At 36.4% G+C, this 18,801-nt stretch overlaps 2 protein-coding genes across 4 annotated transcripts in view; one reads left to right on the top strand and one right to left on the bottom strand.

Annotated features, from left to right (window-relative positions):
* The window catches only part of Kmo (kynurenine 3-monooxygenase), a 50,105-nt gene extending 43,084 nt beyond the window's left edge, over positions 1-7,021 (top strand). Inside the window, exons 12-15 of the mRNA XM_005326575.5 lie at positions 3,429-3,511; positions 5,466-5,567; positions 5,657-5,716; positions 6,676-7,021. Of these exons, the coding sequence (XP_005326632.2) occupies positions 3,429-3,511; positions 5,466-5,567; positions 5,657-5,716; positions 6,676-6,786 (356 nt within the window). The 3' untranslated portion in view covers positions 6,787-7,021. The remainder of the gene's footprint in view (positions 1-3,428; positions 3,512-5,465; positions 5,568-5,656; positions 5,717-6,675) is intronic.
* Positions 7,022-7,884: 863 nt separating this feature from the next.
* Opn3 (opsin 3) overlaps positions 7,885-18,801 on the bottom strand; it is a 43,062-nt gene continuing 32,145 nt past the window's right edge. For 2 of the 3 annotated variants that reach the window (XM_040278715.2, XM_005326574.5), the window contains 3 exons: positions 16,910-17,229; positions 11,032-11,283; positions 7,885-9,848 (listed from right to left, as the gene is read on the bottom strand). In XM_040278715.2, coding sequence (XP_040134649.1) covers positions 9,585-9,848; positions 11,032-11,283; positions 16,910-17,229 — 836 coding nt within the window. In that variant the 3' untranslated portion in view covers positions 7,885-9,584. The remainder of the gene's footprint in view (positions 9,849-11,031; positions 11,284-16,909; positions 17,230-18,801) is intronic. The other variant, XM_040278716.2, reaches the window with a different exon arrangement.

The raw sequence follows: 18,801 nt of genomic DNA, 5'->3' as shown, positions 1-18,801 counted from the left end.
TGTATTCCTCATTCAGGATCATAAACTGTTTAGTTAGCAATCTCTGCTATTATTGTTGCCCATATCAGACAATGGACACCCATCTCCATTTGTTCATGGAAGTCTATCTTAGTCAGTTTTCCATTACTATAAAATATACCTGAGATAATCAACTTATAAAGAGAAAAGCTTTATTTTGGCTCATAATTTTGGAGGTTTCAGTTCATAAGCAATTGGCTCTGTTGCTTTGGGCCTTTTGTCAGGCAGTATATCAAGGCAGGAGCACATGGCAGAGCAAAGACTGCTTACTTCATGGCTGGAGGACAAATAAGAGACTGGAGTCCCCAGGATCTCTTTGATGGGCAGGTTCCTAATGTCACAAAGATTCCCCACTAGCCCCACCTCTTAAAGGTTCAACCACTTTCCAATAGCGGCCTCTTTGCGGGCAAGGCTTTACTATGTGGACCTTTGAGGGATACTTAACAATCCAAACAGTACCAAGCTCATTGCAGCCATCTATGCAAAGATAAAAGTTCAGAATACCAAAACTAGATGGAGTCGTGTTCCTTTTTCTTCCTTTTCAACCTAAGTAAAACCCCCTGCCTGCAATCCCTTACAGAGCATCCTCAGAAACACTCCAGTGCTTTCTTGCTTTTTTCCCTATCAAAGTTTGCAGCAAATGAGTCATATCTAATGCTTTTCCTGATACGAGGCACTCTCCCTGGGACATTGGCAGCTCTAGTGGATTGGTTTTATATGATACTATGTGACATAATTGCACCAAGCCATGCCAAAACCAAGGGAAGGTTAGGACTACAGGCATAGATTTTTGTTACTGTTGTATCATTTCTTTCTCTAGCTGGGTGCCTAATTTCACCAGGAAATCTCCAGATTTTCCTCAAGTCTCAATTCTTTTATAGTTGTAAAACTCATGGTCCAAACAAAGTTGATCAAGACACCAAAAAGAAAGGAAGGTTGCAGCTGATACTTGCATTTGTCTTTTTTTTTTTTAAGTTGTCAATGGACTTTTATTTTACTTGTTTATTTATTTATATGTGGTACTGAGATCTGAACCCAGTATCTTACACATACTAGGCAAGTGCTCTACCACTGAGCTACATTCTTTTGATTAATTAGAAATTGATTCAGTCAATGTATTAATTTTACAAATATTGAAGTTGTAACTTTTTATGTAAAATTATGAAATTAAATGTATACATAAAAGGAATTGGAAACAATAGCCTAGGAACTGTACAAACTTTTCCTGCTTCCCAGCATCACGTGTTGTCAAAAGGTACCTCTGAATTTAAACCTGTTTCGGATAAGAGGTAGACTAGAAAACTGACCTTGAAGTTTATACCCATATTTGAATAGTAACTCATAATCTTAGCTGTGTGATCTTGAGCAAGTCACTTAATCTTTCTAAAACCATCATTATTTTTCACCCATAAAGTAGGAATAATAATATGAAGGAGTTGAAGAATAAATAGAAGAATCTATGTAAATCATTAAAAAGAAAAAAAAGAGAAATCATGGTATAAAGTAAGTTTATAGTAAATTGTTATAGTGTGAGTCATCAGACACTGCTGCATGGGTCTAAAGGAATTACAGGATGTTAGGGAAACCTTCTCCTTCTCTTCTTCCTCCTCCTCCTCCATTTCCATCTTTCTTTCCCAGTCAGCACACTCAGATGCTCAGGAACCAGAGGTATTTGGTTTCATTCCTTCTTAGCCCTTGTTTTGCATGCAATAATGAAGGTGGATGGAGAATTCATGGATCAGAACACACCATCATTACTGGTTTTGGATACTAGAGAACAAAGATAAAACAATAGTAATCAAGAATAATAATCCTAATTAACATTATTGAACATTTAACACACACACACACACACACACACATATATATAATCTTTTTTTTTTTAAAAAAGCATTCCCTTGTTTGATCCTCACAGAATACATGGAACATCAGTACTAGTCTTATCTCCATTTTACAACAGTGAAATTAAAGTTAAGTAACTTTCCCAAAAACATGTTATTAGGAAATGGTGAACTGGGACTTGAGCCCAGATTTCCTGACTTTGGAAGTGGCATCTCTAACAACTAGAGTCATTCAGCTATGTGAATGTAATCTCACTCATTCACCTTTCAAATATTTCAATATTTCTTCTATACCAGGTTAAGATTTTATATATGAAAACATGGAGCCTACCTTCTAGGAACTCACAGAAGAATGGGGGGCGTGGCTGGCGTTTAAGATAATAAGGAACAGTGAGACAAGTGTGCACAAGAGCCAAACAAACTAGAAGAAGAGAGTGGCAGGTTCTAAGCAGTGCTGAGGGCCATTTGTAACCACTTACATGGGCTGTTCTCCATTTTTTTTTTTAAAGAGAGAGTGAGAGAGGAGAGAGAGAGATAGAGAGAATTTTTTTAATATTTATTTATTTTTAGTTCTCGGTGGACACAACATCTTTGTTGGTATGTGGTGCTGAGGGTCGAACCCGTGCCGCACGCATGCCAGGCGAGCACGCTACCGCTTGAGCCACATTCCCAGCCCCATGTTCTCCACAACCCAGATGCCCTTCAATAGATGAATGGATTAAAAAATGTGGCATCTATACACAATGGAGTATTATGCAGCAATAAAAAAATGACAAAATCATAGAATTTGCAGGGAAATGGATGGCACTAGAGCAGATTATGCTTAGTGAAGCTAGTCAATCCCTAAAAAACAAATACCAAATGTCTTCTTTGATATAATGAGAGCAACTATGAACAGAGCAGGGAGGAAGAGCAGGAAGAAAAGACTAACATTAAACAGAGGCATGAGATGGGAGGGAAAGGGAGAGAAAAGGGAAATTGCATGGAAATGAAGGGAGACCCTCATTGCTATACAAAATTACATATAAGAGGTTGTGAGGGGAATGGGAAAATAAACAAGGAGAGTAATGAATTACAGTAGATGGGGTAGAGAGAGAAGATGGGAGGGGAGGGGAAGGGGGATAGTAGGGGATAGGAAAGGTAGCAGAATACAACAATTACTAATAGGGCATTATGTAAAATTGTGGATGTGTAACTGACGTGATTCTGCAATCTGCATTTGGGGTAAAATTGGGAGTCCATAACCCACTTCAATCTAATGTATGAAATATGATATGTCAAGAGCTTTGTAATGTTGTGAACAACCAATAAAAAAAATAATGACTTTACCAATAAAGAACTATAATATGTATTACCTTTATTGTAAGTCTTATTTAATCTCAACAAGAAATAATCTGTAGACATTTCTCAACAACCATAGACTGTTGATCATACAGAATTGTTATCCATAGTTTTAAAAGGTTAGAGAATATGTGGGTAGTGAATATACTATTTAATTTGACCTAGATAGAGTCTAGCATGTTTTTATAGACTGTTTTGAAAACATGTATTATTTAACTTGGTTTCTAGGTATGTGCCTTCCTGAATTCTCAAGGTTTAGAATTCCAGATGACCATGCAATTTCAGACCTGTCTATGTACAATTACATAGAGGTAAGCTTTGGCTCTAGTCCATAAAATGGCTCACTGATACACTAGCAATGATTTTATTTTTGTGTGTTCCAGCCCCATCTCATGCATCATGTCTAAAGATAGGTACAGACAAGAGCACACACAGTATTCCTTAGACATGGGTCAGTTGTGACTGTATTACTAGCAACAATGACCCACAAACATTTTCATCTGCACTTCAGGGACATTTAGGAGATAACAAATGAGAAAATCTCTAATAATCCATTCTCAAATATTAGACATTAGAGTTAGTAATAGGCTACTTTAATGAAAATATAATGTGGAGATGTACTAATTACAGAATATAATAAATGTTAGCTGAGCTTTCCAACCTTAATATTATGAACTGTATATTTAGAGTAGTACTGCATATACTTTAAAGCCTGTGTACTGAATAAAATGTATAATTATACCAAAGAAATTTCTGGTCAGAAAGACTAGTGCTTTGAAAAAATACACATTAATTCCATAAACCAATTGCATCATTGTTACACGGCTAGTGCCTTATGGGAAACTGAGGCAGCATGAAGGCCCCCCTCATCAAACCCCGATTATTACAATTGGATCAGAAAGATTTGAGACATGTCACTCAGAGTATCAGGCATGAATTTATTAAAAGGAATAGGAAAGGGGACATTCTCAAGGGAGAGGTAGGTGCTCTCAGAAAGAAAAGGGGTGGTATGCTTCTCGTGCCCTCCAGCTTTATTGAGGTTCCAGAGAAATTTCCAGAGAGCTGTACCCAAGTCCACCTCGTGACTTTTGACTGACAGCAGGATGACATCAGACTTTCAAGTCCCTACTTCCATGTCAACTTTGGGTCACTTTGGCCCAGGCTGACCAGTTCTAATTGAAACTTGTTCATACAGATTTTATGCATAGGGAGAATTATCCTTATCACTCTGAGTTCTGGGATCTGGTCTGTTAATGGTCACAAAAGTCTCCCATTCAGGGTAACTTGGGTTTTTTTGTTGGCTCTTGGGGGCCTGCATTTCTCCTGCAGTCTTCCTTTCTCAGGTAGTTTGCTGATGAATATAACATATCTTGTGGATTTGGGCTACGCATACCTGCATATGCATAGAATTTTATAGAATTAGTGCCATAACCTCACATCATCTACCTTTATCCTTCTCTATACCATGGTAAGGTCTGGATTTACATTGTTTTTTAAAAGTGAAAGCATATGGGGATCAGCACAGTGGGCCCATTTTATAGAATTAGTCCCATAACCTCACGTTCCCACTGCTCACATCTCTCTGTTCCCTATCAACATGAAAAGCTTATGACAAGTGATTGTGATTATAGTTTTCAAATAATGGAAAGAAAAATTTACAAGACAAATTGAAGGAAGAGTATTACTGTTTTCCACCTCTTCTGAAGACAAAAAGAAATAAAGGTACTTCACCTTGAGCCCAATTCCATATATGGTGAAGGAAGTTCTAGGAGATACTCGAATACTTCATTGATGTATCTTGCCTGAGTCTTTAAAAACAGATGGCTTTGACAACACAGTATTTGTCCTCTATAAGGAATAATAGATAGAGACAGACATAACTTTAAACAATCACTTGTTGCCATAAGCAATATTACAAATCAACCAATTGCAATTCAGAAGCAACCGAAATTGATTAATCTCTGAGTTCACAGATTACCCATAGGTCTGATTACCCAAGCCCTTTGCTGAAGTAGAGTTCCTATATTGACCCCTTACCAAACTAGACTTTCCTAATAGGTTTTGTGTGATCACTGTACATTTTCAAGATAATGTCTTGTACTACTGAAATTTCTTAAAAGAGATTGGGAATGACCACTATGAAAATGGGAATTTATTTGTGTCCAGCCTTGTGGTAAGTGGAATGAATAATAATAATAAATGTAGTAAGGAAAGACATTTTGTTCAATGTTTTTTTTTTAAAAAAAAAGACTTTTATCATTGCAGATGCGAGCACATGTCAACTCCAGGTGGTTCATTTTTCAAAAGAACATAGAGAGGTTTCTCCATGCAATTATGCCATCTACTTTTATCCCTCTCTATACCATGGTAAGGTCTGGATTTAAGACTTCCCCTCATTTTAAACTTCTGTTCAGCCATTAAAGAATCACAAGAATACTTTTAAAATTTCTCTACAGGTCACTTTCTCCAGGATAAGATACCATGAGGCAGTACTGCGCTGGCACTGGCAAAAAAAGGTGGGAACAAATTATACTATTAAAAAAAAATCCTGCTGATGTGTTGAAATGTCACAGTGTTATAGTTATCTTTATTTCATGAAAATACAGAAATGATGGGACAAGTACCAACTGTTTGCTTTCCAAACAAAAACTGTCCTGAGTACTCAGAGGGCAGAGTGCCAACTGAACAACATTACAGAGAGAGCTTTTGAAGGGAAGAAATTTGAAAAAGAAACTGAGACCAATACTTTTTGGCTTTTTACTTATTTTAATGATGTGATGTGCTCTTGACTTTTTCATCCTGCAATATTCCTATGGGTTTAATTTGTACAATTGGACAGAACTGAAGCACTTATAAAACACTATCAAATTCCAATGCAATGCTATGATACATGAGTTTTGGGCAATTCACCCAGAGATACCATTAAATGGAATTCAAATTCCTGATGATCTGTTTTGCATGGGTGAAATTATAAAAGTTCATAGTGTATTGAATACATAGATATGGAACTGGGCATGGTGATGAGGTTAGCAAGAGAACACAACTGGGCCAGAGAGGAGAAGCCTGGAGACACATGAGGAACACAGAATTGGGAATAGCAAGTATTTAAGTAGAGCCGGAAGGCAGCACATAGGTGTGAGAATGGCTACATGGCCACGGGGGAAGCTGGAGAGGTAAGCTTGAGAGAATCCGAGGGACCAAAGAAGGCTCATAGATTTGGATTTTAGAAAGATCACAAAGATAAATAAAATAGGATCTCTGACCTCAAAGAGATAGAAGTATGAAAGGGAGAAACAGCGACAGACTGTTAGAATGCAGGACAATAAGTACAGAGAGAAATCAGGTCATACAATTTAATTGATTCTTCGGGTTAAAGAACAAAAAGGAAACTGTACTCTTGTGGGGTGTGAATAAAGTCTATTTCATGATTTTAATTTCTAGATAAATGAATTAAGAGTTTTTGCTGTCCTTACAGGTGATAAACAAAGGACTCTTTATCTTTGGATCGCTGATAGCCATTGGTAGTACCTACCTACTCCTGAACTACATGTCACTGAGCCCTCTGGACTACCTGAGAAGACCATGAAACAAGAATAGCTTATTTCCAGAATATGGAGCAGGTTTACCTGCAAACTCTATGGAGTCACTAAAACAAATCCCTATTTCATTAGCCAGTAATGTAAAGGTCCAAAGGTAGCAAATGTTTGATTTCTTTGTGACCAAAATTCAGTATCGAAAAATATATCTCCGTTGTGTTGTCTTATTTAATTCACTATTGAAAGATAGTTGTTAGCATATAATTAAACTTAATGTTGAATCTCTCTGTGTTAGTTGCAATTGCTCAGGAATAGGGGAAACATTACTTTTTTAAAGTTGCAACATGTAGCTTCCCCATCATGTTTTACACCCTCAGATTGGGTCATTCTACATTTTAAAATTCAATGACAAAGATCTCTTTCACTTCTCAAAAAATAAGGCCCTGGAGGCCTCTGGGAAGGCACTCATTGTGTGTTTTTTTTTTTCTTTCTTTAAAGGACGTAGTAGGACTCACAATAAGATTGACAACACTTGAGACTAAAAAAAAATAAAAATTAAAAAAAAAAATCACAGCTTTGCCTAACATGTTAACTGAGCTTTTCCTCATCTGGATGGACCTTTTCTAATTGCAAGGCTCAGATTTACTTGATAAAACCGGAAGTATAAGTGAAGTATAAATGAAGTATAAATGATTCAGCGGAGTTCCAAAGAGTTACTGAATGAATCTATTTCATTTCCTGGTTTTCAATGCTACGTATGCCCTTCTGAAGATTAAAAAAAAAAAAAAAGGCCATTAATGCAATAATAAGTGAAGGATAAGAAAATATTTTATTTATAAAATAAACGCTTATATAAGAGAGTAAAAAGTAAACAAGGGGAGACAGCTTTTATAGAAATATGAAGCCATATTTTATTCAATTTCAGACCCTTAGAAACAGTTTAGTAACTTGTTCTTGAACTATATACTACAACAGAACCAGCATTGAACTCGATTTTTTTAAAACGCATTTAATGAAATATTTTCTTTGGTTTTTTCCTTCTTCAATAGGCCAACTGAGCCATTTAGAAGTCCTTCAAACACAATTAATTATAAAGCTGTAACACTAGAAGGAGAGTCATCTAGGAAATAAAAAAATAGGCAGTAAAATAAAATGATTCAGTATTTATTTTCTCTATTGTCAAAGACATTCTCAAGTTCTTGATACACTAATAATCCATATTTAGTATGTAGGGGAAGAAAGTAATAATTTTTCCTTTTACCTATGTTAGATCCATTGGCTGGGGCCCCTACAACAAAAGACAGATTAACAAGAGAAGAACAAACACAAACAGAATTTTATTAACATATATTTCATATATACAAGGGAGATGCCCAAAGAATGAGTACATCTCTAAAAGCTGGCTTAGAACTCCCTGGCTTATATGGCATCTTCAACAAACAGCAAACTGCTAGAGAAGTAACAAGACAAAAGAAAAAGACTGAGTCTCTAGGGGCAGTAATAGGCTACTTTAATGAGTATAGAGGTTAGTAAAGGGAATTTGTTATAGGAATTCTTCTGGTGTGTCTATAGGCTGGTAAGTGTCTAAGTTGTCTCTGTGATGGACCTTCTCCTTCCTGGTAGAAGAGAGGAGGATACCTCTGTAAAAGTATGTCCCAGTTTTAAGCAAATAGGTGGAAGCCAGAGAGCTTTTCTCTTCTTTCCTTTCCTTTTCTTTCTTTTTGTACCAGGGATTTACCCAGGGGTGCCTAACCACTGAGTCACATCCCCTTTTTTTCCCCCTTTTTATTTTGAGACTAAGTTGCTTAGGGCATCACTAAATTGCTGAGGGTGGGTTTGCAATCCTTTCACCTCAGATTCTAAGCCACTGGGATTACAGGTACCACACCTGGCTCCAAAGAGCTTTCCTTATATCACTTCTTCTCAACTGTCTTCAGGTCAAAGTAATGCTTATGCAAAATGGACATATGCTACCCAAGAGTAGCAGATTCTGGTATCCTATAAGTCTAAACAATGACCCATGGAAAAATGGCCCCTTCACTAACATTGACCATCAGTTATTCAGTGGAATAATTGATGGGCAATGATTATTAAATAATATATTTTATGGATACACTTAAACACTTATTTTCATCCTTATTCAAATGTAAGTTGTTTGCTTACTTGGAACTCCTTTTCTAAATACAGATCTCTTGGCAAATTGTGGGAAAGAATTAAATATATGGAGATACTTCTCTGCCATCAACATCATCTCCACCATGTGTGTTTCCTACTAGTGCATATTAACCCCACACCATGATTACCTTGAAGTCATCTTATTCTCTTTGCTATGATGCTTCCTAGTTGTATCTTCTGGCACTTACTATGGCAACATGTTAGTGCCATACTACATGTGTAACAGCAGTTTGTTTCAGATTGATTTTCATCCTAGAATTATTCCCTTGATAATTTAATTTTATCATATGACATGACTGAATAGAACCCAACACTACAGAGAATTCAAGAAGGTCTAGCTATTTCATACATATGTATGAGACAAAATTTACTTTTACAGTGTGCTTTGGCAAATATAGTCATTTAAAAATACATTTGAAATGAAAATTCTCAACACATTAGAAGATGATGGTGCCAGATGCCCATCTTGTGCCACAAACAGTTTTTCATTATGTAAAGCACCCATTGAATTAAAAGAATTTGTCTTGCTTGTTGAGGACAGAGAACATATGGGCAACTCAGATTTCCTGCTGTGTCACAGAAATTCCGTTGATATTACATAGAAAATGGGAATTCCAGAACAATCCTTATAAGTCCAAATGTGCTGACCCATCTAAGGCTCCATCTTTCATTTCTATAAAGGACGAACTTGGATTACATCGGCTTTGGACCCACTGGTTCTATTACTGTCATCAACTGATAGAGATTCGTCACTGGTGATGATAAAAACAATGGAAGAAGAATTAAAAGTCACTTTCTTCTTTGGCCTTTCCCCATCTTTCTGTGATATCACAATGGGTCTGATCTGCATTTCATTTCCAACTGCTGGTAGGTCTTTAGCGGGCTGCTGGCACCTCAGCAGTCGGGAACATAGGAGCTGCAAAAGGGATCTTCTAAACTGGGTAGAGGGGAAAAAAAAAAAGAAAAGAAAGTTGATTTAATAAATAAGGGCCAAATAAAAACTTGGCCTTTAATCTAGGTTAACATTCAAGAAAATTAGCTGAGCTTAATTTGTTGTTGTTGTTTGTTAGCGGATGCAGGGTAAGCCTCAGATCTACCTACAACATCCTAGAGTTCTATGTCTTTTATTTATTAAAATTCTTATTAAATAGACCACATAGGACTATTTAATACCATATAATCCTTACAAGTTCAATGTTTATGCACCTTCTGTGAGGGTGAATTTGTCTGTTTATTTAAGGGACTTTGAACATGAATTCAGTCCACAAACATTCAGTCAGCACCTTCTACTGTACTATAATCTACAAATAATATAAATAGAAAAGACAGAGCCCTTCCTGGTAGAATTAATAACCTAAATGATTCAAATATTCCTTTAACCTATTAAATCCTAAGTTTTCAATTCTGCAAACATAATAAACATTCTCAAATATTATTTCAAACTTACCATATGTGGTACACCTATTGCTTAATTTAAGTTTTTATGTGTTGCACATTTAGAACAATGGGTTAATTAGGTGGAGAGTTTTTTTAAAATAAAAATTACTAATCAGTAGGGTCACACACAGTATCTGTGCCAAAAAAAATGTTTTCTCATATAAAACATGGACAAGAACCATTGTCTTATTCATTCTTGTTTGTTGTACATTTAGACTTTCTGTTTAAAGCAAGTTCCCAGGAAACAGAAACAACATCAGGATCATTTGGGAGCTTATTAGAAATGCAGAATATTGGACACAGAGACATATTGAATCAGAAGATGCATTTTTTACAATATTTTGAGATGTAGTACACACATAAAAAAGTTTAAGAAGCACACATCTATAGTCCATTGGTTGAAAGAAAGGGTACAACAAGTAATTGTTAGTGAATGCATTTATAATTTGACTATTGAGATTGTGGTCCCTCATTTCATAACACATAAATAAAGTAAGGACTAAGACTAGAATTTATTACTTTCTTTGGAAATATTCAACATTTATTTTGGCAATATTCAACATTTCTTTCTATAAAATCCTTGATTTGGATTTTTTATCATTGAAGCTATTCTGAATTACCTCTATAAAAGTATTATATTTTTCCAACCCCTCCCCCATGGTAAAATCAATTACAAAGCTTACCTTTCTGATCATGAAGATATAAATAACTGGATTGTATACAGTGCTGGATTTAGCAAAGAGATTAGAAACAATAGATACTGTTGGAGTGACGCGTTGTCCATAACCATTAGCCACTAAGAAACAGACCACAATATAAGGCATCCAGCAGATCAGGAAGGTAAATACCATCACAAAGCACATTTTGGCCAATTTCTTTTCATATCTTAAAATCTTGATCACCTGAATTGTCTGAAGATCTTCAACACAGCGAAGCTACAGAAAGGAGAAAGAAAAGGGTTGAGAAATGAATCATCTTCTTTTGCTGCTTTTAATAAAATATGCAACTAGCATTACTGGCCCTGCCTTTATGGTGAGAACTAAATGGGATCCTGGGAGGCTGACTTGTGATCCAAGCCCTGCAGCTGGGCAAAGCCTTCATCTCTCTGGATCTCAGTCTCTTCAATAGTATCTTAGATTCTTTCATGGTTTTTAATACTTTTCTAATTTGTTCAGTGAGAATAAAATAAATTATCCTGCCTAGACCTTCGAAAGACAGCATGAAAGAGTCATGATAAAATGGAAACAATTTCTCCATGATTCTTAATGGAGCTTCCATTTAGAGCATTAATTGGCAAATTCTCAAAACAGGCAACAGACCCATGTCATGTCAGGAGCTCTGCACAGTTAAGCCCACAGCTGGTCTTGATGAGAACTTAATCCCCAATGAATTCTTGCTGGAAACTACTGTGCCTTTCAATTCACTGCTAATAACTATAAACTAATAAGTAGGATTTGGTGAGGAATTTCTTTATGGTTGGTTTCATCAGAAGCTTGTTTGCAGAGAATGGCATTTGATAAAACTCAGGGTGCCTCATTCCTCTAAAATCAGCACATTTACTAGCTTGTCCTCGTTAAAAGTATTGAGGAGTAATGATGTAAGTTAGAAAGTTCTTTGAGTTTCTTGGGTAACATTTTGTAGACCTTCTCTTATTGTTATGAGAAATGTGTTATTAAGGAGATTAAAAGAATATTTCTGCATTCCAAAAATATATTCTTAAGTGGTCACTGTAAGAAGTTATACTGATTTTGCTACAAAAATATAAGTACTTTATACATTGATTTTAAAAGAAAAGTATCTGGCATACTATCAATACTTCATAGAGATAGTTTTAAACTGGGAACTTTATTATATTTCAACAAACTCTTAAGTGAATCTTTTAATTCTAATATTATCATAAAAGCTAGAAGAAATTATAGAAATCATTAAGATGTGCTTATAGTATTAAAGCATATATTTGAAATTATATCCTTAAATTATTGATGTCATCTAAATTTTATTTAAGAAGCTATATTCACATTAAAGTCACATATTCAGATTGACACAGAATAGAGGGAAACACAAAAAATTAAAATGTTTGATTACTTATAATAGAATTCTATTATACCATCCTGTGTTAAAAGAAACTATTTTATTGAATGTGATAGGATATTTTTCTATTTTTCCTAATGCCACTCTTTGGAGGGAAGGCATGCTTCCTCCAGTTTACAGAAATGTTGTGAGGTTCTGGTAGAAGCTTTAGATTAGAATCAGACAATCTAATTTTGCTCCCAGTGTGATTTTGAACAAGTCAATTACATTCTCTAGGAATAAAGATGAAAAGAAGTTTAAAACAATCTATGAGAATTAACAGAAACAGAGTTTCAGTTTCATCACATGTATGTAGAACCAAATTGTGCAGTTGCCTTTGAGATTATTTATTTACATATGAAATATTATAGAAACTAATACATGCACTCTTATGTTTCTATAAAATATTTATAATCATCATTTTTTGATTCTTCAGAGTTTCAATTAGCTAGTTTATAAACATATCTGATTATCTTTTCTCCAAGCCCCCACTGTCTAGGTCCTAACAGTTTTATTTGTACTATTCTCTGGGCAAATTAGTTTTTCACCATTTATCAAAGCAGAGTAATTATTTATTATTTTGAAATTATATGCATGCAAGAGAAGTTAATTTAAGCAAAGGTCTGTATTTCCCCACACCCTCTTTAGTGTAAGGAGAAGGTCCTGACCAATATTTCAGATTATTAGGGTTTTTATTTGTGAAATTTCTATAATCATTTCTCAGTCTTTTTGACTTTTTTTTTTTAATTTCATCACTCTCATTATTCCTTGACTCAACTCATTCAACATTTTTCAAATTAACAGCTCTACTTCAGGTCTCACCTTCTTTATTCAACCATTTGTATGTATTTTTCAAAATTACTGTGGATGAAGCAAAAGCACATGTACAAATTTGTCCTAAAAAATAACCACTTAAGAAAAATTCTCCAGAATTTCCTCTAACAGTATTATGTTCCTAAGATGAACGGCTGATGCCTTGTGCCCATTGACCCAGACACCTGAATATCTTCAAAAACTTCACACAAGCTCTTATTCTCAATGAATAGCTATGTCACCACTACTATTATGAGTCACTTCTTTCCGAACAGGGGAATAGAGGAAAATTACATGTATGCACTGTGTTCTATGTTGAGGTAATATCACAATCTAAAATCAAATTTCTTTAAATTTTTATCACTTTCCCTGTCTTCCCTCTCTATGCCCTCCATAATTAATTTCAACAATAGTGATTGATCACTTGTTTCAGGCAGGTACAGTTTCAGTTTTAGAGATCTGGCCTTTGCTCTTTGTTAGAGTCTGTAAACAAGTCTGGATGGCACCTGGCATTTTGCCAGAGGGAGTGGTTTGTGAAAAAATGCCAGTGAGCCATTAAGTGTGGAGATTCTTGATTGGTTGACTGCTGTATCTAGTTTATGTTAATTAAGATAAGCTGTATGGAATGTATATATACCGCTCTGGTCCTACAATAAACGGCTCCCACTCCAGCTGTATCAATGTACACAAGTTGTTTGTCACCCACTGGTTATGGCGCCATCCAGACTTGTTTACAGACTCTAACATTCAGCTCTAGAGAATCTCACTATTGGGTTAGGGTGACAGGTGTACAAACACTTGCTTTAGTATAAAGGAGGGAAGCAAGGAGGGTTATGAGATGCACCAGGCTGGATAACCTGTCCTGAGGGTGAGTTAGAGCAAGAACACCCTGATTGCAGCCTTTTGGGGAGAGGAGAAACTGGCCAAGTAAGGAGGAGTGATGCTATAGAAGCTATAGAGGGAGGGAGGGAGAGGGGGAGAGAGAGAAAGAGAGAGAGAGAGAGAGAGAATGTGCTAAGGCAGAGAAGAAAACACCATGTGTCAGGTTCTGGGAACAAGAAATGCTGCAATTAGATGGAGGTGGCAAGGAGAGGAGTGTCAGGAAATAAGGCTGAACCAGTAGATAGGAGATGCCACCCAAGACCTGCTAGCCTTACTCAAAGGCTTCATTTTCAATCATGAAAGCAGTGGAACCCCTGAAGGTAATATTTAAGAACAAGTACTCTGTTGGCAGTGGGCAGAATACAGGTAAGAGGAAAGCAAGAATAAAAGAAAGAGAACTAAGATTCTTTTGAATTGAGTCTGTGGCAGTGAGAGAGGCAAAAATGGATATATGGGAAAATCTAAGTAGAATAGATAAGAATTGATTCACTAGTTGGGAGTAGGGGAAGAGATGAATGACAGATAGTCAAGAAAACTCCCTAATTTTGGGGTTAGGTAGCTAGGAATGGTGATCATTCAGTGAGAAAGAGAATGGAGGATAGGGGATTTGGTAGAAAAGATGGCAGATTAATCTCTGTATATGTTGAATTTGACAAGCCTGTGGACCATCGCAATGAAGGTGTTCAATTGAGTGTGAGGACTGAACAGAAATCAGAAGAAAGACCTACATTAGAGATACAAGTTTTGAAGTCATCAAACTTTTGTTAGAAAAAAATCTTGGCAGTACATGAATTTACCGAAAGCCATTGTGTAGCAACAGATGAGAACCAAGCAGAGAATGCTGGGGAGAAACAAGAAAGAGAAGCTCTTAAAGGAGCCATAAGAAGATGGGGCTGGAGAGTCAGGAATGAAGGTAGCAGAGAAAAGCATCCTTGAAACAATAAGGGGAGAAAGTCATAAGTAAGTAGACGTCATCAACAGTTTCATATACCACAGATGCCAGAAAACAATATAAATAAGAAATGTGCCCATTGGATTTAGGAGATAATCAGTGACTTTAAATGAGAGCTATTTCAGAGAGTGTGTTAGAGGAAGGAGGTACAAATTTGCAAAGAGTTGAGGAATAAATACTGTATGAATTTACTCAGCTACTGACTCCTTGAGCTACAATAGAAATTTATTTCTCACAGTTCTGAAGGGTAGGAAATCCAGGTTTAAGGTGCTGGCAAGGCAGGTTTCATTCTGAGGTCTCTTCTCTTGACTTGCAAGTGGCCGTCTTACTATTCGCTCACCCAGAAGGGGAGTGAGAGAAAGATCAGGCTTTTTGTTATCTCTTCTCACTCTCATGACTGGATCTAACCCTGGTTATTTTCCAAAGGTCCCACTTCACAGGGGGTTAAGTCTTTGACATCTGAATTTTGGAGGGCACAAGGCAGGAGAAGCACATTTTATATGCTCAATAAATAGAGGTTAAATAAATATTTATTGAGTTACAATATGGTACAAAAGTCACCAGTGGTTCTTTGAGTTAGAAGTGAAAAGAAAGAAATAAAGTAATAGGGAGAGGAAGCTGAGAGTAAATTTTGCTTTTATTTTAAGTTAGCATAGCTATATGCTAAAGAGAAAGAGATAAAAAGAATGGAGAGATTGAAAAGTTAAAAAATAAAATTATTACACTTGAGAAAAGACCCTAGGAAAGAGAATGTAATGGGAATTTAGAATTAGCTTTGTCCTGGGAGACTTCCCCTGTCACTCAACAACTAAAGAGAGACACTTAAGAAATAGTGTTAACATAGAGGTTTTGATAAAGGAAGGCAGGGAGAAGTCCTTGCTAATTGGCTTTATTTCTTCTAACAAATAACAAGCACAATTATTTAATGATAAGGGATAATCGGTAAAAAATTAAAATGAAAATTGGTGATTTTTAATAGCCATGGTGTGAGAGAGTGCACCTATAGGGATACAAAGATTGCTAGACAGGCCTCAGAGGACATCTAAGTACTTTCTTTTTTGTCTAGCAACTCTCTACATTTTGACTATAGCCTTGGAGAAAACAATTGGATTGGTCCAGGGATTTTTTTTTTTCCCCCAATGAAATGAGTGTAAATAAAGAAAGTAAAAATGTAGGACTTGAGGGTAATTAGTTAGGATTTACAGTGATGCCTGGAACTAGGTTTGGTTTAAAACAAAAGGTGAAAGTTAGAGGTGTTTGAAAGAGTGAGCAAGAGACTAGAGTGTTTTGATGAAAGAAGAGAGCAGATGGAGTAGGAAGAAGCAGTAGTTAAGGAAACCATCCATGGCTGAAGTGGGAGACTGGGACATGGAGCATGCCTAGACTGTTGGTTAGTTCAAATGTGCCTCTGCTGCCTTGCAACATGTAATCTATTTGTGGTCAGCTCTGGTCCTTTATGGCTCTCATGGGATTTCCAGTGTCATTCTGTAATAGTGATTCCATGGTGATCTTTGGGGGGGAAAAATCATGAAAAGCATGCAATTCTCTTTTTAGACTTTCTAAATTCTAAGAATGTCCCACAATGTAGGGCTGTGTTGTTGTTGAGTTTGTCTGTCCAGAATCCCTTTCTGTCCTTCTTTTGATGTGCAGAAAGTAAGTGTTATTCCTCATTTATCTTTTCATGGAGTGACTCAGAGTGCAAAATTCTGCCAAATGGAAAGTCTCCTAGAGTTTCTGCAACTCTGGGCAACTACCAATCATGTAGGAAGTGTTTGATTATTTTTTTCCATCCAAAATATTCTGGACATGTTTTTGAGGAAAGACATTTGTGGACTTCAACTCACCATTCGAATGGAATATAGAATATGGCCATAGCAGTGGGCTATGACACCCACAGGCACCACCAAGCAGCCAAGAAATAAGAAAAGCACAAAGGAGGAATCGTTGGCATCTTTGGATTTCCACTCCACAGTGCAGCCTAGTCCATGGACGTCTAGGATGTATCTGTTCCAGCCCAGGAGAGGTGCTCCTGCCCATGCCAATGAGTACAGCCAGATGTAGGTAATGGCCCTCCAGGCCCAGGAAAAATTGATCACTCTGGCATGGACCACACGAATATAACGTTCATAGGCCAGCACAGTTAGGGTGGTAATGGAAACAATGCCTGCAAGAAGAGAAAGTAGAAAAGTATAGCATACTGCAGGGGGAAATCAGACATAAGAGGAATAACACAGTCTTAACTGGAAATACCATATGGAATATCTGAGACCAATGGAGGGCTCTAGAAGTTAAAAGATCCAAGAGTACTAATGCCCCGGATTCCCCCAGGAAATTAAATCAGAAATGTATTTATTTCTAAAAGAAAATGTTGAATAGAAAATGGCCTGTGAATTGTAGTGGGACAAAAATAAAAGCCCTAAAAATCAGCCCTGTCCTAATGATGTCACTATTGTATCAAATTTTCTGCAAAAGAGAAACTAGAGTGAGACAGGATCAACTATATCTTTTAGTTCTGCCTTCTCTCTGCTATTAAAGTCAAAATGGGTTCCCCAAAGCTCAAAATGGCCAGTCAGGGTGAAATTGTTCAAAGGACTCCTCAACCTCCCCACTAACAGATGTCAGCAATAGGAAACTTTCACCTGCAAGGCTTGCTGACGAGGTGGGGGAAGTCTTTGCTCTCATGGTCTTCATTTATACCTCTGTTTTACAACAAATGCACTTTAACAATATTATTTATGTTTTTCTCTGTTGCTCCTCAGAGAGTGATTTATTTGCTCAACAAGAACCTATTGAGCATCTACTGTGTATCAGCTACTGCACCAACACTGGAGGTCCAAAGATGACTAAGAAGCAGAGCTCCAGATGTTTGAGGGGAATGTATGCTACAATTGTGAAACAACATATGGGAGTCACAAAAAAAGGAAAAATCTGTGCACAAGGCAGGAGAAGCACATTCCAGGAAGAATGAAGAATCAGGTACCAGAGAATGAAGGTGTAAAATAACAGGAAGAGTCCATTAAAGATGACAGTTTTCATAGATGTCCTAGATGAGAGGAGACAGAGAAATTAGAGAGGCAGAGGTGGCCACTCTGAAAAAGGCTCATAGTTTCTAGATGAGATTTTTTAAAAAAAAAAACAAAACTTTTCCTATATGAAATAGTCAATTATAAATCTGCTACTCTCAGTAGGAATGTTTGTACACTGTTTGGAGGGATAGAAATCAATAAAGGCATTGTTTCTACTGTTAAAAATAAATAAATCTGCTACTCTCTTGTCCTATTTAAGTATGAAAATAACAGTTAAATTCTCTTCCTTCTTGAGAAAAGATAAGAGAGGAGGGGAGGAGTAGGGAGGATAGGAAGGGCAGCAGAATAGAATAGACAATATGATTGATGTATGTACATTCCATGTATGTATTATATGTTAAAATACATTCTGCTGTCATGTATGACTAAAAAAATTTTTAAAATAAATTAAAAAAAATTCTCTTCCTTCTTTTGCTTCAGAAAGGATACTCATTCCAATAGTAGTGTAGAACTTGAAACTTAGCCCAAGGCTATGGGAACCAGCTTGAAGGCTATTGCCAAGTAGAGGCAGGATGTATGTGCCCCAGGGTATCATTAAAGGCAATCAAAGTGAAATCTGGGTTCCGGAGACATTTAGCAATTAGTATCAACCGAATCATCTGCTTATTAAATGAATGAAATGAAGGAGAGAGTAAAAAAATAACTTGAAA

The sequence above is a fragment of the Ictidomys tridecemlineatus genome, chromosome 10, assembly GCF_052094955.1.
Source record: "Ictidomys tridecemlineatus isolate mIctTri1 chromosome 10, mIctTri1.hap1, whole genome shotgun sequence".
Taxonomy (NCBI): Eukaryota; Metazoa; Chordata; class Mammalia; order Rodentia; family Sciuridae; genus Ictidomys; species Ictidomys tridecemlineatus.
The sequence above is the reverse complement of the archived record's forward strand: the minus strand, read 5'-3'. Positions and strand labels throughout refer to the sequence as shown.